Consider the following 27,244-nt stretch of genomic DNA (forward strand, 5'->3'; position numbering starts at 1 on the left):
AGGGGGACCACAAAATCATATTACAACAGATTCAGGGAAGATTCATTTTCTACGAACCATAAAAATCAGTACTATGAATGAATAAATGAATAAAGATTTCCTTCTTTCTAAGGACCCAGAATCCCTAAGGCAACAATTACAGTTGACTTTAGACAGGGACAGGTAGGTAGTGAAGTAGGTAAGAGTGCTAGCCCTAGAATCAAGCAGACTCATCTTTCTGAGTTAAAATATGGATTCAGATACTCATTAGTTGTGTGATCCTGATCATGTCACTTAATCTTCTTTGCCTCAGTTTCTTCATCTGTAAAATAAGCTGGAGAAGGAAATGGAATTACAGTATCTTTGTCCAGAAAAATGCAAATGGGGTTACACAGAGTTGAACATAATTGAAATGACAACAAAATAATTTAAAGATACTGACCAGTCTCAAAAGCTTTCTTATGACCAGCAATTTATTATATATTTTTTTCAGTATGAGATTTAACAAGATAATTGTAGTCAACAAACACTTATTAAGCACATACTAGTGCTTAGATAGGGGGAAAGAGAGAGGAAGACAGGAGAGAGTGAGAGAGAAAGAGAGAGATCCAGAATATGTCCTAGGAATGTCAAGGCCTGTTTTACAAGGTTAGCTAGATTTTAATGAAGTCCTATGATAAAACTAAAGCTGAATAGGCAGATTTTGGTTCATGTAAAACCAATGGCTTATTTTTAAATGAACTGATATTTAAGTACCTACTATGTTCTAAGTACTAGAAATTTAACAAAACAAAACAAAACAACTTCAGAGCTTTCATATTCCTGGGAAGAGATTTCCTGAGGCTTGGAGCTTTGAAGTTAAGGTGTGTTTTGTTTTTGTCTTTGTGATTTCTGCTTTAAGCAGTCCTGTACACTTAGCAGGTACTTTCTTATTGAATTGGAAATAAACTGTCTTTTATCATATTCTACATAAACTACAATCTTTTCTGCAAGGTATAACTTCAAGTCTTCCTCACCTGGCAAAACAAAATACACTTTATAATAAATTTGCCAACAGACATTAAAACCTACTATATGCTAGGCACTATGAAAAGCAGCAGAGATAGAGACAAGGGCCCTACCCTCAGCATTTACAAACAAGAAAAGACAGATAAGATATAGCTATACGATAGGTATATGAACAGATGATAAGATGCATACATAAATGATATTTTATATATATACATATATATAAATGGATGATATAGATTGATAATAAGATAGATCTGAATATATACATATAGTCATATAAAGCACTGGGAGAAAGGCACTAATAATTATATCAGAAAAGGCTTCAAGTAGATGGATCTGGAGCTGGAGTTGAACTGTGAAGAAAGAGAGGGATTTTAATAGGCAAAGGAGAGGACAGAAGGCATTCCAGGCATGGGAGACAGCTGATGCAAAGGCATGGAGATGAGAGATGGAAATTTGTATGTGAGAAAGTAGGTGGCAAATTGTCAGAATCATAATGTATATGGAGAATAACCAGTAATAATATTGGGATTAGGAGAGATTTTTAAGGGCTTTCAATGTCAAACTAAGCTTTTATATTTGATCTTAGAGGCTAGAAGTAATAGGAAGTGACTGGCATTTACTTAGTCAGATCTGTGCATTAGGAAAACTACTTTGTTGGAAAGTCTAGACTAGCTTTCTAGAGGACTTCGGGATCAGCCTGAGTCCTTGGTCTTAGTGGAGAAGTTATGAAAGCAGAACAGCCACCATGAGGCTGGTCAAAAATAAAACGAATCTTTTCCAGCCCTTCTCAGTCCTTATATATACACCTTAGTACAATTACATCATTACAGCATACTGAATATGTGTGAACTAGAGAACTATTGCATCACCATACTAAGTACTAAGTATATATGTGAACTAGAGAACCATCATCTCATTGATTCCACTGAGTTAATACCTTGTTTCAAGTATGCTTCTCCAGAGTTCTGGCCTTCTATACTTTGTCAGTTCTGTGAATGATAAATTGGTATGGGGAAAAGATTGGAGGCAGGAAAACTATATGAGAAGCTATTTCAATAACCTGGTTAAGAAGTAATTAAGTACCTGAATCAGGATAGTAGCCACATGTGTGGATAGGAAGATAAGAGGGTAGGTATGAGAGGTTTTGTGGAGGTAGGAAAAAAAAGAAATTTGGAACTGAATGGATCTAGAAGGTGAATAAGTGAAAGTGAATTATCAAAAATAATGCTGGGATTATGGATCTGGGAGAATGTGTTTGGAGGAGACAGTGGGTTTGGAGAGAAAGATAATGAGCTCTATGGGAACATATTCATACTGCATCAGTCCTACCTGGGAAGTGCAAGCCTGGGAAATCTGTCACTCCAAACAATGAAGTAAGACATAAGAATTACACCTGCCTGAGAACCTAAGGACAGGTTGTTGTTAAAGAAAAGATCAAGGTAGTGAAATCTTCATTTCATTTTTATTTTTAACAGTCAAGGCACGAAGAGAGATCGGATGGGGGTTATGGGCAGATTCTAATGATGAGTGCTGTCATGGCAGACCAGTCAGAGGACAAGGCAGGAAGGAGGTATCAGGAGAGGCTGAATCCCAGGCTAGTGATGGTTCAGTGATGTCAAAATTAAAACTTTCTTCAATAGACAGGAGGAAGTTAAGTGTCTTCAGGTCCACATAGAAAATTTGTTAGTATCAGAAAATGCTTTGTACATAGTACAAAGTACATAGCAGGTGCTTAGTAAATGCTTGTTGGATTGGAAGTCTATGTCTGCAGGCAACCAGTATCAACTGATTTTTAAAATGTCAACAAATGTCTGGGGGGAGGATTTCAGTATTGAAATGATGACTGTTGATGGAATGGAAGCATTCTGGATCCTTTTAACTAATTAAAGATATCAAATCCAAAAATAATTTCAGGATTGGCTACATTAAAGAAATACAAAAACACTTGAAACTTCATCTTGACAAAAATAGGTCCATAAAAAGGCATCTTGTAATCCCCACAAAAGCTAACTGCTCCCCCCCAAATCTCCAAGAAATAAAAGAAAAAAACCCAAACCCAACCCTAAACCATAGGGCATTTTAGGAAGGTAGTTGTGGGAGGCTTTCAGTCACAGCAAAATCCTCAATTTAGGAAGAACTGTCCGTTGATTCAAAGCTTCACAGATCATAATAAAAAGTTCATTTTTTTGATGTCTAAAAGAAAGGCCTCCTGCACCGCAGTGGTTATTGTGTTGCCCAACTCAGCAAGGTGCCCTTGTCACTGTGCCAAGCTACTGAGGCCAGGCTAGCTGGCTTCCATCTCAATTCATTTCTTGTCCTGTCACCATCCTCATCATTTTCAGGGCCATTTCCCCTTGGTCCGATGGAATCTGGGAAGAAAAAAAAAAAAAAAGAGTTCCAGATATTAATGTTTATGGTGGCACTGCGACTGCTGGGTTCATTTTGGGAAATTGGGATTGGGGGATAATGTTCAATACAACATAAGTTTTTTTAGATGGAGAAATGGAAGGGAACTAGGAGACCATTTAAATTGCCTGACTTTAGAGGATAGGAAATGGAGAGACCAAGAAGTGATTTGTCCAAAGTTACATAAGAACTAGAAAAACTGAGATGTGACTACAGGTGGTGACTCCAAATATAGCACTTTTTGCACTGCTCCATGGTTATATTAACAAGTGGGAGAAACAGAGACAGAGAGACAGGGAGAAGAGGAGGAAGAGGAGGAGGAAGAGAAGAAGAAGAAGAAGAAGAGAGGGAGAGAAAAGGAGAGGGGAGGGAGGATAGGAAAGAAGTAAGGAAGAAACAAAGTAAAGAAAGTATAGGCATATAAATGAAAAAACAAGTTTAAGTGAAACATAAGGTTCTAGAGGCAGTTGCTCTAGAGGCAGTTGCTAGCTACTTAATATCTGAAATTAAGTAGCTAGCAACTGCCTCTAGAACCTTATGTTTCACTTAAACTTGTTTTTTCAGTTTTTCAGAACAGTGTTATGTCAGTATTTTGTAATATTAGGGTAGCATTTGATTTGTTATTCTTAATAATGTTTATATTTTTCTCAATAACTTTTAATGTTCGTTTTTCATAATTTTTAAATTCCAAATTCCCTCTCTTCTTCTCACCCTCCTCCTTCTTGGGAAGGAAAGTCTTTTGATATAAATTATGTGCAGTCATGCAAAAATATATATTCCGTATTAGCTATGTTGAAAACGAGAACACAGACAACAAAAACAAAACAACCTTTCCCCTTAAAAAAAAAAAAAAAAAAACTGAAGAAAAAGTTTTAAAAGTATGCTTTGATCTGCAATGAAACTCCATCAGTTCTTACTCTGAAAGTTGACAGTATTTTTCATTCCAAGTTCTTCAGAACTGTCTTAAATCACTGTATAGCTGAGAATAGCTAAGTCATTCAGAGTTGATCATTGAACAATTTTGCTGTTAATAGTTGTAGCATAGGTTGGTACACAGTTATGCACAGTTATGATCTTCTGGCTCTGCTCAATTCACTTAATATCAGTTTATATAAATTTTTCTAGGTTTTTCTGAAACCACTCTGGGTAGCATTTAACCTTGATGTTTTAATGCTATCACTTTCAAATTATATCAGTCAGGGCAAAAGGAATGCTATGAAAAAGTAGGATATTAATCATTAAAATAATACTTAGGGCATTCTTGAAGTCAAATTTCCCATGGCAGAACCTCCTACTTTTGGAAGGATGTGAGGGAAGACTCAGTGTTCCATTTTAAAAGTCATGGAAAACCTAGAAATTATCTTAAGAAAAATCAATAGAAATAATTTAAGGAATGGAAAATTAGAAAAAATTTGAATTGGTCTGCATGTACCTAATGTCTTTTCCATGTAAAAAACTCATAATAACTTATATTGTTTGATTTCCCCCAGCAGCAGTGATAAATTGTGCTGAATTTATCCACCGCCTGTTGATTCCTTTTGTAGCCTACAACAATGGTCAGCAATTTATTTCTTCATCCAAGAATTCTCAATGCTTAAAATTCTCCTGGGACTCCTCCTCCCTACCCAGGCCAGTTCCTTCTCTTTGGTGTCCCTCAGTTCTTCTTCCCCTTAACTACCCCAAATTCCCATTCCCTCAGCACATAACACATTTTAGTTAGGAGGAAAGTATTTGATTTCATGAATTTACTCAATTCCACTGTATTCACCTTCTCAATCAATAAGCATTTATTAAATGCCTACTACATGTCAGGCACCGTTGAGATGAATTCTCTGGGAGTGTCTGTTTTATCCAGAAACAACAGGTGCACGTTTATATCTATCTATCCATCTCTATATACAAAAAGTACTAATATAACTACCAGGTGGTTTATATAGTGGCTTGTTAGTTTCAACAATTATGACTCTCTAATGGTGAGATTTCAGTAAATGAATCATCACCAATCCTAGCACTAATTAGTTTAGAGAGACACGTTTTGTTCTTCTTCAATTATTTTCAATCATGTCCAAATATTCATGATCCCATTTGGGGTTTTCTTGGCAAGTTTGCCATTTCCTTCTCTAACTTATTTTACAGATGAGGGAACTGGGCTAAGTGACTTGCCCAGGGTCACACAGTTAATAAGCGTGCAAGATTGGATTTGAACTCAAGCCTTCCTGACTCCAGGTCTGGCACTCAATCCACTGTACCATTTATCTACCTTAGAAAGACACATAGCTCAGGCTAGCATAGCTGCTCCTATCAGAGCATTTGAAGGTTTGCAAAACTGTTAACACACATTATGTCATTTGAACCTCCCATAAGGGAGGCACAAGGGTTATGCCTACCATAAGAAAAAACTGATATTCTGAGCTTGGCCTGTGTCTCTGAGCCAGCACACGTCAGGGGAGCTATTTGAAGCCCTATATTTCCTGAGCCCAAGGCTAGCCTTCTCCTTCTGGGCTTCTGCTTCTCCAAAGTGCCATGCTTTTCAATCTGGAAAAAAGCTGTGTTTTTCTTACCATGTGGCCAGCCTTGAGGATCCAGTAGAAAGCGAGGTTCTTGTGTGACTTATAGAAAGCAGATGTATCATAAGACTCAGGATTAACATACAGAGGCTTCCTTTTCATCTGATTGAAAGTAGTAAGCTCAGGCCACTTCAGTTTACGCAACCATGCTTCCTGACCTATCAGTGAGGAGGAAGACAAAGAAATGATGTTATCAGTTGTCTCCAACAAGACCTTCTCCCATCACCATCAGTGACTGGCTACAAAGGGCCTATAACCCATAGACATGGGTCACCCAGTTCTATTTGCACCAGCAGAGAAGCACAAGTGTTCATTTTTTTTGTGAAACTGCTACAGTCAAATGCTTCTCTAGCAACTTGATATAGTATTAAGAGACTCCCATAAATAACTATATGGATAGGGTGATAGCAGCAGTACAGCCAGCTGTCTCCCATACCTAGACAGCAGGCAGATGGAATGAAAATAGTAGTTTGTCGGACACTTCTCCCATCAAGGGGCACCTGACCTCCTCCTATCTTTCCAATTTTCTTCCACTTTACTCTTCTTTATGTTCTCTACCATCAGTGATGTTGGCCACAAAAAGTGAGAGTGGAAACAAGATACTATCCATCCTTACACTTCCTGACTTCTCCCTTTTTCTTTCCCTTCAGTCCATCTTCCACTCAGTTACCCAAGGGACTTGCCTAAAGCACATAACTGACCATGCCTTTCTCATCTCTGCCTTCCATTCATTCAACTTCAATGCCCCCTTCACCTCCAAGATCATATGTAAAATCTTGTCTGGTGCTTAAAGTCCTTCCTAAGCTGCTCCCTTCCTACCTATTCATATTCTGCTCCTTTCCGTGTACCACACAACCTCCTTCCCATTTCTTGCACAGAAGATATCATCTCCTGACTTGCTGTGTTCTCAGTAGATGTTCTCTTTACCTGAAATGCCCCCTCTCCTCACTTCTGCCTCTGAGCTGCCCTGGTGTCTTTTAAGTCTTACAGAAGGTGAGACCTCTGTAAGACTTTCCTAGTTGCCTTCTTCCCCATTAATGCTTGACAACTGGGTTTACTTTGTAGCCCATTGTGTTTGGCACATAGTAGTTGCTTGAAAAAATGCTTTTTGACTTGACTTGAAAGACTGGAGGGGAGAGGAAAGGAGTACAGACAAGTAGTCCTATTCCTTCATCACAAGGTTTAAGAGCCAACTGAGAGGGAAGATCCAACAGAAAACAGATAACCAGTTTCCCAACAAACTTAATGTCATCTTTTCCATTTGCCTATTCTGTGAATTTTCATTGTTTGTTTAAAGGCCAATTCATAAAACTCTCTCCAGGTTATTTTATCTCTTTCTCTCCACCCTCCCCAATCATTGCTATGCAATCTAAGATGCAATATCAACCCCTCCCCATTCATCCCACCCATACCCCACCAGGGTGTCCACTATGAGATTTCATTGTTTTCCCCTCCCCACCTTCCCCAACCTTGCCTACCCATGGTGTCCACTATGAGATCTAATTGCCCGTTGCAAATTGTGACATTGATCCCAGCTTCCAGCAGTTCATCTACAATGTTAATCACAGGCTTCATGAAGTCGTTCTGCATGTTCTTGAAAACTAAACTTGCCTGTTCTGCATATTAGAAAGGAAAAAAGTAGATTAGACTTGAGTTAATCAGAATAAAGTCATTGAGTATATGACAAAATAGTACTGAAAACATGACAAAATGACTGGTTAAAAAGGCCCTGATTTAATACATGAATAAGCACTTATTAAATGCTTCCTATATGTACACTGTACACAGTGCTAAGGCTTGGGGATTAAATGACAAAAGTGCAAAAATAATCCTGCCTTTAAGGAGTTTACAATCTAATGGAGAGATTCTAATACAAGGAAATGGTTAAGCTGGAGAGGAGCATTTTGATTTGGAAAGTTACGGGCAGTGGAAAGGCACACCTTTTCCAGTATTGATTTCGTTATGGTTGAAGAACTGGAAGGGGTGTGGTGGTGTATTGGGGAGTAAATTATGGCTGAGAGCAGGCTGAAATAATGAGCAGTCTAAGAGTTAACCAGCTGAAATTTGGAAAAACAGTTGTAGAGGGAATGGAAGGATTAAGTTCTTAGGCCATGGTATCTGGCCTTGGTCCTGATGTACTGCAACTCTGTGATAACCAAAGATGGAGGAAAGGATGGGCAAGTATAAAAGGAACCACCGCCATTGTTCACCTAAATGCCTGGTAATGACTTGACAGATTTCATGACATCTTATTCTACAGAGAAACTAAAGCTGGGGAGAGCAGTTTGCCTCAGAAGACAGATCTTTCAAGGTCTCCATAAGTCATTTTGTGCTAGCCACCACTAGAAAACCTTAACAAGCTAATCTAATTCATATAGCCTCACCCATAGCTTCTCCTTAAGAAGAGGTTTAGAAAGGGGCAATGATGATCTCCAGAGGCAAAATGGACTATAAGAAAGAGCCTTGGGCATTGAAAAGACTGCATTTGGTCTAGAATAGGGTCTAGCACTAGCTGTATGATCCAAGCAAATCATTTATATCCTCTGGGCCTTCATACACCATCTATATATAGGATAAGGAATTCCTTACATGTTTGAGAGGATAAAAAGTGAATGGATAGAAGAAAGCACTTTTAAAAAGTTTCTTCTTATAAACTAGGGGTGGGGAATCTTTTTTCCTGCTGTGAGCCATTTGGATATTTGTGAGTTATACAAAATTTTCAATGTAAAGAACTCAAGCATTTGGAGGTTGCTGTCACTTGTTCTTGCCTTGGAAGGGCCAGATCAATGATTTCTCGGCCTTTATGGCCAGACATTCCTCACCCCCATTTTTAAACAAAGCACTATAAAAATACACACCATTCTGATTATCAGCCCTTTTAAGGAATTTTTCTAAAGAAATAGCTGTACAATTTATGTCACAAAGTTTTACAAAGAAAGGAGGAAGAGGAGGCAGAAAAAGGAAAAAGAAGAAAGAGGAGAAGTAAAAGAAGAAAAAGGAGGAAGAGGAGGAGAAAAAGAAGAACAAAAATGTCATCGTTACTTTGATAAACCCAAGAAGATAAATGACTGGGCAAAATATTATAACAAGAACTGCTGGCAAAACTTGAAAGCAATTTAGCAGAAAAATTACATTTAAATCAACATTTACCCTATATATCACAATAACTTCCAAATAGCTACTTGACCTAAATAAAAAAGATCACATCATAAAAGGGGGGAAGAAAGAAACTTTCACATCAATGGCTTGGGGTAAAATTCTTAGCCAAGGAGGTGGTCATAAGAGATAAAATAGACAATTTTGCTGGTATAAAATCAAAATGCTTTTGTGTGTGGAATCAATGCAGCTAGGATAAAAAGTCAACAAGTATTTTAAATGCCTATCATGAGCTAGGCACTGTGATAAATGCTGGGAGGGAGGATGTCAAGTGGGGAAAAGAATCTTTACCTCTGTATCAAATATTACTGATCAAAGCTTATCTAAGACACATAGACAATGGACACAGATATAAGATGAAGACCATGATAAGTAATCAAAAGATCTGAATAGAGAATTTACAGCAGAAATGCAAATGATAATTATAAGAAAAAATGCTCCAAGGCCTTAATAAGAGAAATATATATTAAAACAACTCAAGTTTTACCTTATCTGCCATAAATTAACAAATATGATAAAGAATAGACTCAATCCATGTTGGAGGAAAAAAGGCATACTGATCCACTTTTGGTGCAAGTTTGGTGCAGTAACAAGTTGGTCTAAACAAAAATATGAAATTATGCAAGAAAAATGATGAAATTGTTCCTACCATTTGTCTCCAAGTTCTCACTAGGAGCATATGCTCTAAGAAGGGCAATTATAGAAAGAAAAGCACATGAAAAAAAAATTCACCTGTGGTAACATACTTTATGTTAGCAAATACACTGGAAACAAAGGGGTTTCCCACAAGTTGGGGGACAATTAAATGAATTGTGGCACATGAATGTAACGGAATATCATCATGCCATAAGAAATAAGAAGTATGAGAAATTCAGATAGATGTGGCAAGACTTTTATGAAGTCAAGAAAGCACAATCACAAAAACAACATACATAGCAATATAATAATAGAGAAAATAATATTAAAAACGTGCTAAATTATTTTGAAGAAAGGAGAACATGTTACTCATCCCTTTTCTCAGTAGAGGTAGGAACCTCCAGGTATCGGAATGTTGCAAATAAAGGCCAGATTTGATTAATTTCTCAACCTGTATTTCTTATTGCTTTGTTGCAAAAGCAGGTTCAAAGTTGGGGGAGGATATTGGGAATTTTAAAAAAAGCATTAATAAAATATGAAAGAAAACCTTTACTGCAAATCTTAAAGTTCATAAACATAAGTGTAAGTTATCTTCTTCAAAACTCTCTACAAACAGAACCTAATAATACAAACTAGTACCTCCCCACGTGACGGAATCTGGAATGATTCCAAGCTTCTTTCTGATGGGTCCATTCATGAGTGCACTTAATTTATTGTTGTGTAGCTGTCTCACATGGCGATGATCAAGTCGAGCTGAAACAGAACCAGTTTGCATTAATCACTGGATTGAAAAGAAATCCAAAAGAAAAAAAATTGTATGACAGCCTCTTTCTTACAAAGACTCCAAGGTGAAATTACTCGAAATATCAAGTTGCAGACATCAATATAAAAAATTTCATAGTTTCAGAGACACTGTCATGGTAGGGTTAGAATTTTGGTGAAAGGAGTTATGCTTGTAAAAGGAGTATCTTGGCTGTCCCGCAAAGAAATACAAGGTGAAAGTGGAGCTAGTTTGTAACTTTTGGAAAGTGAACTCCATTCCTTTGTTTATAAAGCTCAAAGAGAACTGAAGTTAGGAACAGGGATGCTGTGGGGTTGGAAGGAGAAAAGACAAGTGGCTGCCCCACTGAGGGACATTTGTGGAAAGTAATTGAGGAAGAGAGGATCTGCAATCCATGGGGATATTGAGGAGCATCAGAAAATAGCCTAGAAGCTGGTATGTGCTGACTGGAATTTGGAAGATCTCTGAATGGAAGAGAACAGAAAGAATCTCAGCAGCTGTAGTGAGAAGGTTCTGCTTGTGTATGTGTTCTTAGGAGATCAGAAAGTTAATAGCAGAGATACTCTGGGAAAAGTCTAAGTTAGTGGGTACTAGTGCCTGTGCAGAGTTTGGGAGCCCTGGCAAAGGGGGCAGGAAGTCAGACCCTGAGCACCACATAAGGCTGTATGTGTACCCATACATACTATATACCAGAATGGAATGAAATGTAGTTAAAAAAAAAAAAAAAAAAAAAAAAAAAAACTATGAGGTCAGATTCAGTACGTGGCTAAATCCTGGACTTGAGTCCTTACTAGTTAATTATGGAGGCAGACTGCCTGAGGCAGAGGAGGCTACAGTCTTATGCCAAAAGCCAATTCAGGGGGCATTTATTAAGTACTTACTATGTGTCAGGCACTGTATTAAGCATTGGGGATACAAATGGAAGCAAAAAGAATTAGCAAAAATAGCAGACCTATAAATTCAATTAATTTTCAAAGAGGTGAGAACTCAATTGAAATGTACTTTCAGCTTGGAAATTGTGCATTAATACAACATTTGAGCTAGATAAAGAGTAAATAATAATGGGCTTAAAGCAGACAGCAATTTTCCAAGTGTATTTCCCATTGCAATACTAAACTATCAGCCAATGAATCAACAAACATTATTAAATAAGTACTGAATGCCAGGCACTCTACTATAAGTTAGGGACACAAAGAAGACAAAAACAGTCTCTGGGTACTTTTTCAAGGTATGTATGCTCTAAGGTCACCAGGCCTAACTCACCTAGATGATGCTGGGTGAATTCTTGGCTCATCTTCTTTGCCAACTCAGGGGGATTTTTATTTAAAATGTTGTAAAAGTTCACTCCATCTGTGTCCTGAAATTAAATTAGAAATCATGCTACTCTTACTTATTTGTTGTAGTTTTTTTTCTTTAGATCCTGAGTCTGTGTCTGATAGCTTATTTTATCCATAAACAGATTTCTCACCTGTTCCACAAGTGTTTCTGCATCTGCCCACAGCTGGGTAGCCCATTCATATAGTCCCTTATTCATAGCATCTAGAAGTTTCTCTCCAATTTTTGTCAACTCTATTAGACTTCTGTCATCTAGGAGAGACTAGAATACAAAAAAGAGAGGGAAAAGAGCACTGTTAATTTAAAAGCCTAACCTTTGTTATGCTCTGGGAATGAGGATTCTGTTGATCTCACAGAAGATCTTATTTATCATAGTAAAATAAAAATGTAAAAAATAAATATTAAGCAATTGTCTGGAATTTGGAGCGGGGAGAATAAAGATACTTAAATATAAAATGTTATATTTTTTACAAAAATAATAGAGAATAGAAGAAGGTATTATTAAGATCTGTGGTTGGGGGAAGAAATAATAGAGTACACACACATACATACATATATACACACACCCACCCACACACAAAATAAAATGCAATGGAAAGAGAAATTGTTGAATGGGAAGAAATTTTCATGTCAAATGTTACTGATAAGAGTTTTAACATCCAAGATAAACGTGATGAAAGCATATGAATAAAGTTTCCAAAAGAAGAAAAGTTAAATAGTGATGCAAAAAATTCTTTGATTCACTAATAACAGAAATGTAATTTAAAATAATTCTGAGTTTTTACTTCACATTTTTAAAAAATGACAATGTGACCAAAAAAAAAAAAAAAGGAAATAGTTAAATATTAGAGAGTCTTTGGGAAAATAGAATTGGTAGAACTGTGAATTGGTCCAACATTCCAGAAAACTATTTGGAATTATTTAAGGAAAATTACTAAATTGTTCATATCCTTTAATCTAGATCTCACTACTGAAGTATATATCCCGAGTAGGTCAAAGCTAGTCACTCAACAAGCAATTTGTTAAATTTCCTTTGCTTCATTTCAGACATAGGGATAAGCACTGTGAATACAAAGACAACATATACCAAAGTATTCATAACTGCATTTTTCTATGTGGTAAAGAACTGGATACAAAGTGAGAGCCTGCTAATTGGAAAATAACTAAATGAGCTGGGACACATAAAGATAATGCAATATTATCCTGCCATGAAAAATGATTAAATTCTAGAATTCAGAGAGACATGGGCACACTTTGATGATCTAACACAGAGGAAAAGTAAAAAAGAACCAAGAAAATATATACAATGACTAAAATAATCTAAATGAAACAAACACTAAAAGGAACTTCTTGATTCCTCCCACCGATCATATAACATGTTCCCTTCCCCTTCAAAGAAGTAGAAGGATATAGAGAGCACAAGACTACATGTCATTATCAATGGGAAGGTTCAGTGTTTTGGTTGTTTTTGTTTAACGGTTTCTTCTTAGATATTAGAGAGACTTTAATATGGGCTTGGGGGTGATAGTAGCAGCAGAGGAATGGGAGAAGCTTCTTCCCACATATGACTATAGTGTAAAAATAAAGGGCATCAATTAAAGAAAACTCTTTCAAGGAAAGAATTTTAATGTAAAATAAGTTAAGTGTATTTAACTGATAACATCTGCCTTCAATCAAGGACTATTAAAGCAAGAAAAGTGGTTCATAGGACTGGGAAAATGATAAATTTGATTTATTTACTAATGCATCCAGGAGGCTGGTTGTTCACTAAAAACAAAGGAATCACCAATCTCTTTTAGTCCCTGAGGATAATTAAATACACTTGCTGTCAGGTTGATAAAAGAAATGGAAATTTAAAGAAAATTCAATACAATCACAAATCCAGAGTTTAATATTTCCAATTGAAGGAATTTAGTTGGTAGACATAATGAAGAAAATGAAAGAAGTAATACTTACCATGCTATATAAATAAGGTCCCCAGGAAAGCACAGAATCTAAAAAGAATCACATATATCCAGAATGAATAAAGTAGGTTTATGTTATAGCTTTGTTTTCAAGAGAAAAAAACAAAATTAACCTTACACCCCTAAACAGAATTTTGAAGTGTTTATTTCATAACTTCCTGTCTCCTTAACTTAGAATCATACTCCCTGTGATACTCATGAATTTCTCTGTGGTTAGAAGATGAGGATAGGGTGTGTTGCATGCTCCAAAGCTGAGTAGAAGTTAATTGCACATTTTAATAAACATGGTCATAAATAATTAAGTATCTCTATAGGAAGGTAGTTGACAAGTAGATTGTGGCTTCTCTGCCTATTTCCCAGTCTTCTAATTGTTTTAAATACTTGCTCATCCCCACATGCTTGACTTATATCCTGTTTGTTCCCTACTTTCCAAGGCTACTGTTTCAGAGAATGAATTAATTAAGAAAGGCTGAGGGCAGATTTAACAAAACACCAAAATGACTGACATTCGCTTTGCAAACTGTTTGATTTGTTTTGCTTTTTGTGCTTTTACATTAACAGGAAGAATAAACAAATCTTTCAGGAAATCCAAAGAGTTAGTGTCTAAGAAAATTCCCTGCTATATTATGCACATCTAGAATATTGGGTCCAATAGTAGGTATTTTTTAAATACCTTTTAATTTTTCCAAATATGTGCAAAGATGTTTTAATATACATCTTTGCAAATCCTTGTGTTCCAATTTTTCTTCCTCCCTTCCCCTCCCATAGACAGCAAGTAACATGTGCAATTCTTCTAAATGTATTTTTATATTTGTCATGTTACACAAGAACAATTAGATCAAAAGGGGGAAAAAACACAAGAAAGAAAAAAAAAAACAAGCTAGTAAACAACAATAAAAAGGTGAAAATACTATACTTTGATCTCCATTCAGTCTCCATAACTCTCTGGAATTGTCTTGAGTCTAAGTGCTAGATTTTAGGCAATAAACTAAAGACCTTGTTATTTGAGGACCTGCTAGAGAGCCACTTTGGGAGAAATATAAGGAAGGGGAAAGGAGAAAAAGGCAACTATGTGATTGTCATCTTCAAATAGCTGAAGAACAGTCATGGAGAAATGATATTAGGGGATTCTAATCCCTCTAATTAGATTCTAAATCAATCCCTCTATGTAGTTCTAGAAAGTACAATCAGTAAAAACAGATAGTAGCTTAAAGCTGGAAGAGTTTAGTTCAAAAAAGAATAAATTTTCTACAACTGGAGCTATCCAGCAGTAGAATGGGATGTCTTGAAAGCATCACTGGAAATGTCCAGAGGTATAGTGTTGTGGGTTGCAAACTGTTCTAGATGATCTCTGAGATGCCTTTTATTCAAAAGTTCTATGATCAAGCAGGAAGCCCTTCAGGTCTTAGGCATACTTTAAGGTCACCAAAGCTTAATTGCCTTTTAAGAGCTGAAGTTCCAAATGAAAAATAAAAAGCAATAGTTCTTAGTGGTGATTCACAGTTCATTTCATGTGATTTTTCATTCTATTTCATAAATGGCAAATATAAGGGTAAAGAATGACTCATTATTCAAAACATATAGAGTCCCTATATAAAACCATAAAGCTATCTTTTAAGTGAATTTGCTATATTTTCTTACGACAGCCTGAGTAATAGGAGGGATATGAAGAGCATTAAACCAAAATCTATTTGCTACAAACTCTAGAAACCACACTTCCAATTCTTCAGTATTCAAATTAAATATAAAATGAGCTAACTTTTTTGTGACTTTTGTGACTTGCGGACAAGGAAGCTAATAAAGGGAAGGATGAAAAAAGATCATCTGTTATAATATGCATCTAAGCAGCAATTTCTAAAACAAATGGAAATTTCTGTTCCAAGGCATCTTGTGCAGCTCTGGAAGACTTTTTAATATTGGAGAAAGAGGACAATGGGTCAAAAGCTGCTATCCTCTTCAAGAATCAGAATCAGGATATCATGCTAGTTATGGGCTTGAAACACAACTAAAAATTTATGACATGGGAAATGGGGGAGAAACCTTACCTACAGGAGATATCCAGGAATCACCCAGGGTAACACCAGCAAAATTGCATGTTATACTCCCTTTTTGGATAGCCTGAGGGAAGAAAATATATAAGTGCCAGAGGCCAAATCTTGGTTCAGAATGTCTTGGCTACTCTCTGAAAGAACGTATGCAAACCACTTAACTTCTCTGGGCCTCAGTTTTGTTAACTGTAAAGTGAATAAATGGGCTGTACTAGTTCAAAGTTTCATAAACTGGGTAGCGATGCTATCTGGGATCATGTAACTAAATGTGGGTGCTGCAAAATATTTGGCAACAGTAAAAAGCATCACATGTTCCACCAAGATTTCATTCTTTATGTAAAAATGAATAAGCATATTCATCTCCTTAGTATGCAAATTTGCTCTTGTCTTTAATAAATAGTAAAATTACATGTATACCAAAGAATTGTTTTAAAATAAATTTATAATATATTATCAGCAAATGTTTGATTTGTATACCTATATGACTGGGATCACATAAATATTTCTTGGGTGAAAAAGGGTCGGGAACAGAAAAAGTTTAAGCCCTGGTCTAGATGACCTTATCCTTTCCAGCAGATCTTTCTCATATTCTTTCTCATATTCAGGCAAATTTTAAATCCAGTCGTCCCTTCTTAGGTAGAAGACGAGAAAGAAGTCTTTATCCTCTCCCATTAAGTACATAAAATTTTTTCTTTGCTTTTGCCTCTCTCTTTTTTTGCAGCTACAAACAAGCACAGCATCCTATGACATTTCCTGATCCTCCCATCACTAATGCCCTCCTTCTCTTACTACCCTGTGTTAAATGACAATGGATTTATTTTCCATACACTTAAATGTCTTATCTCCCAACTGAATGCAAGTTCCTTGAGAATAGGAATTGTATTTGTATCCCCAAAGCCTGGCCAGTGCTGGGTATGTAAGTGCTTCATAAATGCCAATGGATAAATCTGATGGACATTCATGCAGGAGCTAAGATGTAGTGAAAAGAATGCTGACTTGAGAAGAACTGAGGGTGAATCCAGGTCCTACAACTTAGGGGACTTTACTTTATCTCTTTTGAGCCTCAGTTTCCTATTCTATAAAACAACATTTGTACTGCTTACTTTATGGGTGGCTGCAGGGATTGAAAGAGGTAATGTATATATGAAACAGTTTGTAAAATATATTGCTGTTGTTAGAAGATACCCTGTAAATATAAGCTGTAATTATCACTGTGAAGGAGTGATGAGGGTGGCAAGCCTTCACTGCGATTCTTTTCTGACACTTCACTGTGGGGAGGAGCTGCTGGCAAAGGCTAAGGAGAGCCTTCCAGGCTGGGCCCAGCCATGGATGTACATGGATCACCTGAGAACTGGTCTGGCGAAGATCAGAGAGCTCAGCACCAAGCCTGCCTGAAGGGTAATTGTCCAGCAACAGAAAGTTATGAAAACCACCTTGATGGCTGAAGCATCTACACCAATGAATCACAGATACTAGCACTGGATAGCGAAAGAACCAGTCTAACAAAGAGGCTGGACTTGGAGTGAGGGAGATGTGGGTTCAAACCCAATCATCTAAAGTATAATTACAAATGCTCGGTTCCTTTCTTCCTTCCTCCTTCCCTTCTTTTTTTCCCTTCCCTCTCCTATTCTTCCTTTTAATATGGTTAATGGAGAAATATGTTTTACTATGTCTAATGAATATTGTATTTCTTGCCTTCTCAATAGGTGGGGGAGGTTTGGAGTAAGGAAGAAAATCTAGAACTGTAAGTAAAATAAAATAGAATTTTAAAAATAGAGGGAACAGCTTTTAAATAAACACATATGGGACAGAGAAAATCGTGAGGGAAAAGAGAGTCAGTTTTGTTCATATAAAATTGAAAAGTTTTCACACAAACAAAATTAATGCAGTTAGGATAAGGAAAAAAAAGGAAATTGGGGGGAAAATATTTGTGGTATACTTTTCTGTTAAAGGTCCAGTATTCAAGATATATGCAGTGTCCTAGTTCAGTTTTAAGTTACATATATTGCATGAAGAATTTTGGACACTCTCATAGGAAATTGCTATAAATATGTAAGAAAAAAAATCTGCTCTCCAGTAGTTAAATGGCCAAAGAATATGCAGGTAGTTCTCAAAAGAACTTCAAGTTATTAATAATCATATGGAAAAAATGCTCCCAATTCTAATACTTAGGGAAATGCAAATTTAAACAACTCTGAGGTTCTACTTCATACCCATAAGATTGGCAAAGATGATCAAAATGGGAAAATGACAAATATTAGAGATACTATGTGAGAACAGGTCCATTAAGGCACTACTGGTAGCACTGTAATATAGTGTAACCATTTTGTAAAGTATACTGGAACTAGACTAAAATATCACTAAACTGTGTACAACCATTTGACCAGAAACACCACTATTTTTCATATACTCTCCAGATGTCAAAGATAGAGGGAAAGGACTCACATACACACACATACACACACACACACACACACACACACACACAATAAATAAATAAATAAATTGCAGGACTTTTGTAATAGTAACAAGTACTGGAAACTTTTAAAGGGTGCCCACCAGTTGGGGAAGGCATGAACAAATTATGGTATGTGAAAGTAATAGAATATTCACAGAACCTGGGAGGAGTTTTGTGAACTGATATAAAGTAATGAAATGAGAAAAATTGAATAAATGAATAATTTATCCTCTGATTATAACATGGTTAAAAAAAAACCGTATTATTATCTATGATCCAGTGCCTAATTATGTCTCCAGAAGACTGACTTAAGATATGATGAATGACTGGTATAGAATGAGACAAACATTTTGTTCTATTTCTTTTTCTGAGATGGGACTGTTTAGGATATTTACTTCTTCCTCTGTTAGTTTGGGCAAGCTATATTTTTGGAGGTATTCTTCTATTTCATTTAAGTTGTCGAATTTACAGGCATAAAGTTGGGCAAAGTAACTCCTAATTATTGCTCTAATTTCCTCTTCGTTAGTGGCGAATTGAGACAAACATTTTGAACTACAGTGTATGGACTGGTTTTATGGGACTCTACTTATTTGTTATAAGGAAAAACATTTGGGGGAAGAGGGAAAAACTAAAAGAAGAGGGAATAGTGACAGTGATACTTAAAAAAAAAGAAAAAATCAAGAGAAAAAGGTACTGATGAATCATTTTTTTAAAAAGTGAAGAGAGCAGAGGAAAGGTCCAGAGAGAAGAGAGACATTTAGATTAGAATTGTTAGAATCACCATGTTAAATAAAAAAAAAACATATTAAAAAACAAAAACTCCATGGGCTGTAGGTAGTAGAAATTTACAATTTTATATGTAATTCTCTTTTTCTTTTTCTTCTTGATACAGGAAATGCTCATGTTTGTTGATCCCTATCATAATATCAAGATTAGAAAACATTAAGCAACATTATTAATTATTTAGGGTACTATGCCATTTTGACTATGATATTAAAAAAGTGTTTAAAATATAAAATTCCGGTTCCTTTCCATTGTATGACTGATTCTAAAAAATGTTTAAAGAAAAAACTAGATTGATTAATCAACCAACCAATAAGTATTTAGTAAGCACTTACTGGTAACCAGCATGCTATGGATTACAAAGGAAAAAATGGCTCTACTCTCCAGGAACTTCTTTTTTACTGAGGGAGAAAACATGGGTATACAAAACATATACCTATTAGCAAATACTGGTTTAAGTGATTGTACTGAAATGCTTCATTGGTAACAATGATGAAATAGTTTAATTTATAGGGCACCTTTCTTCAGAAGAGCTCTAAGCTCTTCAGGTGTCCTTGATATATGCATAATATGCATGGGGTATAAAGATGATTCCCATTCTGCAGATAAGGAAACTGAGGCCCAGAGAGGTAAATGACTTATCCTACAATCACATAGTGGAATGGAAACAAGAGTTCAGGTTCCTAGCCCATAGAATTCTCTCAACCATTCAATGAAGACACATCAAGTTTCAAAATAGTATGCAAAGTGCATCCTCCTTAAGCACCTGCCAGGAACCAAAAGCCAAGCCTTCTCCCTTTACCTTGTAAAGCTCTAGGGAAATCCCAGCAGCCATCTTCCCTCCATAGGATTCTGAGAAAATGTAGAATGGAATAGTCTAGCAGAGAAAAAAATTGTAGAAAAGTAAAAATTCCATAAGTCTTTTTTTTTAGTTGCATAAGATGTAATTATTTTATTAAAATATGCTTTTTACTGTATCATTCTGTGATTTGTTTCTTTACTTCATAGTTTTTTAGCATGCTGAATGATTAAGAACATTTATTTTCTCCTTTGTATATTTCATAGAATCATCAAAAATAAAAAGGTAATATAAAATGCTAGAGATCAAAAATTTATTTCGGGATTCAGAAATAATTGTAATTAAGTCCCATAAGCTTTTACTTTTTTGTTATAGGTTTTTTCTAATCTTCATGCAGTTTTTCTGCCTAAAATCATCAATAAAAATTCCAAAAACATTAGTAAACATATTCACAAAAGATATTGTCAAACTAGAAAAAAGAACAGTCAAAGTGAGATTACAGCCATTAGAGAGTATTAGATTAATAATAACTTTCCCCTATAGATTCCTTATTTTTTCTCAGGAAAGATTTTAAAGTGGGCTTTTGTCACTGCTTAAAAACATAATGAAATCAGAAGAAAAAATCTGCATCTCCAAGGAGTTTGTCTTTCTTTTCTGCAGGGAATGAGTTTTTTTCACATTTGTTCATATCCAAAGGTTTTTTCAATGAGCAAAGTCCATTCTACTTCACAATGTGTGTTAGGCAAAACAAAGTTGCTATGGTTTCTTCTGAGTCCTAATTAAGGTGCAATCAAAACCTGATTAGGGTGCAGAGTTGAGTCAAGCTAATGTCAATTTTAACAATAACTGATATTCTAATCTTTGCAGAAATTAGCCTCAAACTATGTCACAGGATTGGGTGTTTCAAAAATTCATCCCCAAGGAAAGACATATTTGTTCTGAGAAAAGCTATGTTGCTTCCACTTGTATCAGAGTTGATCTTTGCTTCAGAGTACAGATCTTTGCTTACCTTGAATTCTGGCCGAGAATCGAAAAAATTTTGCAGGAGAACCAGCATGTCAGAAGCCACCATGTCAAGATTTGTGGCATATGCGTCACTCTGATTTACAAAGCTATATCCAGTGCCCACTGGGTTATCCACAAACAGAAGGCTGGCTGATTGTAGCTGTATGTCCAAGAGAAAAGATGAACAGCAAAGACCATGAACCAAACAGAATATTTTCTGAACAGCCAGCACCCCATGAAAAGTGTGATTCATCATGAATCATCCTCACTGAGCTGAGATCTCATAATTAGGATGTTGGGATTTTCCCCCCAGCAACATCAGGTGGATGTGAGTGGGGAGAGAAGGAAATTAATGTAAGATTGTACCCCTTGGAATAGCCCAGATCAGAGTCATGGATTTGCTGACACTGAGGTCATCCAGTCTGCCACCTTTATTTTACACAAGAGAAGAGGGAGCCCCAGAGAGGCTGGGTGATTCCCCCGGAACCACACAAATACTAAGTGGCAGAGAATACCTGATAAGATCCATGTGAAATTGTGCTGAGCCAGTCTGACCAGTGATTTCAGAGCAGTGGTGACATATACAAGGACTAGCTGCTCATCTCCCACCTTTGCCTCCTGCCTTCCAGATTCAGACTCCGATTAATCAGGATGCTCTAAGACATTTCTAAAGATTCTTGGCTGAATCTGAGATTTGAAGCTGGCTGAAATCTGAGATACCCAAATCTAAGCCCCATAGGTTATACTTGTGAAAGTTCAGGCCTAGAATGAAGGGTGGCTACATACTTAAAATCACATAACCAATGAGCAAATGAGCTGACCTGAAATTCCATCCCATTTACATTATTCTTTCTTTTCACAGCACCATGCTGCCTCTGAAGGACTTGGGAAGAAAGTAAAAATGATCCTCTAAGTATTAGAAGGGGGGAAAAACTGCCTTTACCATCAGAGAACTGTCCTATAATAAAATATCAGTAGGAATGCATATTAAGATTCACTAAGTCATTTCAGTGTCTGAAGGATTTAAAATTACATGCTGAGATTTCCATTTCAACTGCTTGATTACAAATAAGGTGAGACTAAATCAGATCAATGGGCAGCCAGGTTGCAAAATGGATAGTGTGATGAGCCCGGAGTCAAGAAGACTTATCTTCCTGAGTTCAAATCTATATTGTTTGTCTCAAGTTCTTATCAATAAAATAAACTAGGGAAGGAAATGGCAAACTACTTCAGTATCTATGATGAAAAAGCTCCAAATAAGGTCAAGAGCAGTTAGACACAACTGAAATAACTGAACAATAACAGATCACAATAATCTTTATCATACCCAAGTAGTTTTCCTTGGTTTGAGTTCATCATCGAGGGGACCAATTTCCTCAAAATTTCCAAATCCAGTGCTGGAACCTCCTGGACCCCCCTGTAACAAATAAATAGAAAATAAAAGAATATATAAATCAATGAAAAATACAACAATGTAAATAAGAAGAAGGCAAAGTTGGGAGATAGAGAACTATGGGTATAGTATATTGTAAGTACAGTCAGGTCTAGCTGATATATTGATTCGTTTTGCTGAACTGCTCTATCTCTTTTCTTTCATATTCTTTGTGACAAGGGAAGAAAATGGAGAGGGATGTATTAAAAAATGAAGATATCAATAACTTTTTTTAAAAAAATTACATATATGAACTGATGTTAAGTGAAATAAGCAGAACCAGGAGATCATTGTATACAACACGATTATACGATGATCAATTCTGATGGACATGACTCTCTTCAACAATGAGATGATTCAGACCAATTCCAATGATTTTTTGATGAAGAGAGCCATCCACATCCAGAGAGAAGACTGTGGGAACAGAGTGTGGTTCACAATTTAGAATTTTCACTCTTTTAAATGTTGTTTGCTTGCATTTTATTTTCTTTCTCATGTTTTTTTCTAGTTTGATTTGATTTTTCTTGTACAGCAAGACAATTGCATAAATATGTATGCATATGCTGGATTTAGCATATATTTCTACCATGTTTAACATATGTTGGACTACTTGCCATCTAGGGACGGAGCAAGGGGAGGAAAACTGGAACACAAGACTTTGTAAGGGTTAATGCTGAAGAATTATCCATGCATATGTTTTGAAAATAAAAAGCTTTAATTAAAAAAAATAAAAATAAAGAGAGAGCTATCTTCTTCTCTTCCCTTTAAAAAAAAAATACATATTGCAATGGAAACAACTAGGTTCAAAAAATGAATTTTTTTTTGTTGTTGTTGTGACAATTGGAGTTAAGTGACTTGCCCAGGATCACACAGTTAGGAAGGGTTAAGTGTCTGAGATCAGATTTGAACTCAGGTCCTCCTGACTTCAGGGCTGGTGCTCTCTATCCACTGAGCCACCTAGCTGCCCAAATTAATATATCTTAATGCTAATTTTATTTTAAGAAAAGAGAAGACCCTAAATATTTATTAGGGCTCCCCAGAGCTATGGGCTCCAAATAGAACTAGTACTTCATTACTGCATGACCATGAGTAAGCATATAGTTTTAAGACCTGAGATGGATATTAGAAAGGAACTAGTTCAATTCTCTCATTCAAAAGGGAAGGAAAATGGGGCTCCAACAAGTTAATTGATTATCCCCAAATTTCACAGTCAAATCAGTAGCAATGCTCCGGTATGCAGCTGACATATTATCCTATATATCCTGCCCTAGGAAGTTCCAATTTTATTGCAAGCAAAAGTCTAACACAAAGCCCATTGTTCTTTCCACTATATTACCTTTGGAGTCATACCTTTACAATGAAAAAACCTTGTTGACAAAAGTGATTGTGAACTGCTGAAGGGATTCCAGAACATGGGAGAGCTGTGATAAAATGGGTTCAATAGTCTGTTGGGCGTTTCCCTTTGGATATTCCATAGACATCTCAAACTTTATATGTCTAGATAATTCATCATCTTTCCTTCCAAATCAACCCCTATTCCTAATTTTCCCATTTCTATCAAGAGCATTATCACCCTGCCAGTAATCCAGATGCAACATCTGACTCATTTTTGACTCCTCCTCAGTGGAAAGGAATAAATAGAACACTGACACTCCAGCAGATGCCTGTTGTGCAATGAGTCTAAAACTGTTAAATATTTTTAATAAAAACTAGTATTTCAGTGATGCTACAATGTTACATGATTCTAGAATCTCAGAACTAGGCAGAACTTTAATCATTAATCAGATGGTGGAGTCTTCTATCTCCAAGTCTCTAAGGCTGTGTGGCTTGTTCTTATAAACCGCCAAGAGATGCCATTCTAGAACTGCAAACCATCCTTATGGGAAAATTCTTCTGCACATTTAACTCATATAATTCCTGTTTCAACTAAGATTTATTTTTAGTTTCAATCCTCTGAGATGTTACAGTAAAGCTCTTTATTAGCACTTATTTATAAGTAAACCACTCTGAATCTTTAAAAGTGCTATTTTCAAACTATTATTAAAATCGCTTGCAAATGTTTATTGCCCAGTTGCCTAACTTTCAGCTGCTCTTTAGACTTAGGATGCAGTTAGTTTTATCTCTGCTCCCCACAAAGAAGCAAAGCATCACTAGATAGGAGGAAGAAACATTTTCTGAGTGGATATCTCCAAGATATTTCTCCCACAGAAGTTTTCAGTACTTCCACTGTCAGGTATCCTACCTGGGCATCATCTATTAATCTATCAGAGAATTTGAGTATGGTGACTTCTGGAAGAATCATGCTCTGTAAATTGCCTAATCTTCATCAGCTCATGAGATAGTTTGGGTCAACTTAAGAGACTGAAGGAAAAGGAGAGTTTTGCAATTCGGATTGCTATTTCTTTATTAGCTCATATATAGAGAGAATGCTACATTGGCTGTTAGTTGTACTGATGACAGGGGCAAAGTCATGTCTAGGTATCCCATGATCTACAACATGACTACAATCCTAAACTCTACCCTGAAACATATTCCCCCTGGAGGTCAGGGGACTTCATGGGGGAGGTGCTATTATTTTAGAAAGGTTCAGTCCTGTCCTGCCCTACCCTCCTTCGGGAAACTTTTAACAGGAGACAAAGCATTTCATTCCACAAGTAGAGAGGAAAAAGGAAGGAAGAAGAGAAAGAAAGAGAGAGGAGGAGGGAGGAAGGCAGAGAGGAAGTGAGAAAGAAAGAAACTGAAAATAAGCCTAGAAGAAGAGGGAACTGTCACTCTCACAAAGCTATCTTCAGAATCTTCCAATACAGCAGATTTATCCTATCATGAGAACAAAGTGCCTCAAGGGGAACTGGAAGAAGCAAGGAGCAGCAACCTTTCAACCAATAGTTGGCCAATTATTTCAAAATGCTTTTGATGACTTTAAGGGAACACATAACAAAGAAATCATCAGGGTAATTTTTTTTTCTTCCTTCATTTATATTCTTCCCTCAAAATATAGATCCTAGGACCATGGATTTAGGACTGATAATGACCTAAAGACTAGTCGAACTCCTCATTTTACAAATGAGGAAGATCATGAGATAGTGATTGAAGTAGGATATAAACTCAAATCTTCAGATCTCAAATTCTTTTTCCATTGTACCATATTAGATGATTTTTGCAGTTTCATTCCTCATTTTCTTCAATTGTTCCATGCTATTATTAACTTAACAATAAAACATTTTCATTTTTTTTCTTATTAAAGCTTTTTATTTTCAAAACATATGCATGGATAATTTTTAACATTCACTCTTGCAAAACCTTGTGTTCCAAATTTTTCCCTCCCTTATCCTCACCCTCTCTCCTAGAGGGCAAGTAATAAAATAAAAATATTTTCATTTAAAAAAAAAAAAAGCACTTTAAACAGAAAGTCCTTAAATAAGATCTTTAAAAATGGAAATTAAAAATTCACACAATCTGGGACTGGTATTCATTCTTTGCACAAAGTCCATGGCTAAGTTGGCCATAGCTTTTGCCATAGCTGGCTGAACTAAGAATTGAAACCACAATAGCTATGACCCCAGGTGACTGCCCCACAATGTCCTATGAAATGAAGAATTCCCCATACATTGTTGAGGCTTTTCCCTTCTTATTTTGGATACCAAAGCACCTGATAAGGGCAGGGGAAAACAAAACACTTTAGCTCACTTTTAGTTAGAAATGTGTGGGCCCTCTTACCTGAAGCCACATGATCAGAGGCAATTCTGTGAAGTTTTTGCAGGGGTTGTTGGCATAGTAGAGCCACCAGAACATGGATGCATTACTCCGGACCGTCACATAATCCCAGGCTTCCTTGCCTTGCTCTACTGGCTGAACTAGAGCAATGCCTAAAAGAGGAAGTTACATTTATTTATCTTTTCATTCATTGAACAGTACCCACATAGAAGACATTGACTTGGGGATTTTTTTTTTCCAGATTTCAGACTTTTATCTTTCTACTCTCCCTCCCTCAATAGTACTACCAGAAGAGTGCTGATCATCATGGTAACAAACAGCTTCTTCTCCTTTTCCCATATATTTTATATGAAAAGCAGCTGGTAGGAGCAGAGAATTAGCCTTGAGATTAGGAAGATTGGTTCAAGCCCCTCTGACTGTGTAACTCCAGATAAGTCACTTAACCTAGGGATATGGGATTCAAGCAGATAGTCAGGACTCAGGTCCTCTCCAAATCAAGTAAAAGGAATTTGTTAATACTTATTGAAAATCATGCACTTGGAACTCCTACGCTCTTTTTGGAGTTTAGCAGAAGTTAGCAGCCCAGCAAAGCAAGACAAAAATATTTATGCAATCTGAGGACATCCCAAAATATGCAGATTTTGAGGTTACAGGAGGAGTTTGCTAAAATGGGGGTCTCCTAAAGCCTAGATGGAACTGTGGTTACTCAGAATGCCCCCAAAAAAGCCCACTGTGGGGAGGGGTGGTATTAATGTATGGTAATGACTTCATTATAAGCTCACCAAAATGTAAACACAGAAAGATAAACGTGCAGGCGCATTGTCAGGGAAAAGATTTGTTGAAACTTGTGGTTCTTGGTCTACATCCTGTTGGTGATATTTCCTTATTGACTGATGCCTAAACTTGATGGATGATGGAATTAACAGACCATGTAGACCTGTACCTGTCAGCTAGTGATTGAGGATTTCTGGGGGATTTGGGTTGGGGAAACAATTGGAATCCCATCATGCTCTTGATGTAAAGCAGTTTTGTTGTTTAGTCATTCCTGACTCTAGGACCCTATTTGGGTTTTTCTTGACAAAGATACTAGTTTGCCATTTCCTTCTCCAGCTCATTTTACAGACGAGGAAACAGAGTTAAGTCGCTTAAGCAGGGTCCTACAGCTAG

At 36.4% G+C, this 27,244-nt stretch overlaps 1 protein-coding gene across 1 annotated transcript in view; it reads right to left on the reverse strand.

The window, feature by feature from the left end:
- Positions 1–434: 434 nt before the first annotated feature.
- SCPEP1 (serine carboxypeptidase 1) overlaps positions 435–27,244 on the reverse strand; it is a 31,134-nt gene continuing 4,324 nt past the window's right edge. Inside the window, exons 2-13 of the mRNA XM_051994235.1 lie at positions 26,081–26,229; positions 22,259–22,348; positions 20,936–21,091; positions 19,930–20,004; positions 15,884–15,956; positions 13,831–13,868; positions 12,008–12,136; positions 11,803–11,896; positions 10,398–10,511; positions 7,445–7,582; positions 5,961–6,124; positions 435–3,362 (exon numbers count right to left, since the gene is read on the reverse strand). Coding sequence (XP_051850195.1) covers positions 3,294–3,362; positions 5,961–6,124; positions 7,445–7,582; positions 10,398–10,511; positions 11,803–11,896; positions 12,008–12,136; positions 13,831–13,868; positions 15,884–15,956; positions 19,930–20,004; positions 20,936–21,091; positions 22,259–22,348; positions 26,081–26,229 — 1,289 coding nt within the window. The 3' untranslated portion in view covers positions 435–3,293. The remainder of the gene's footprint in view (positions 3,363–5,960; positions 6,125–7,444; positions 7,583–10,397; positions 10,512–11,802; positions 11,897–12,007; positions 12,137–13,830; positions 13,869–15,883; positions 15,957–19,929; positions 20,005–20,935; positions 21,092–22,258; positions 22,349–26,080; positions 26,230–27,244) is intronic.

This window comes from Antechinus flavipes, chromosome 4, assembly GCF_016432865.1.
Source record: "Antechinus flavipes isolate AdamAnt ecotype Samford, QLD, Australia chromosome 4, AdamAnt_v2, whole genome shotgun sequence".
NCBI lineage: Eukaryota > Metazoa > Chordata > Mammalia > Dasyuromorphia > Dasyuridae > Antechinus > Antechinus flavipes.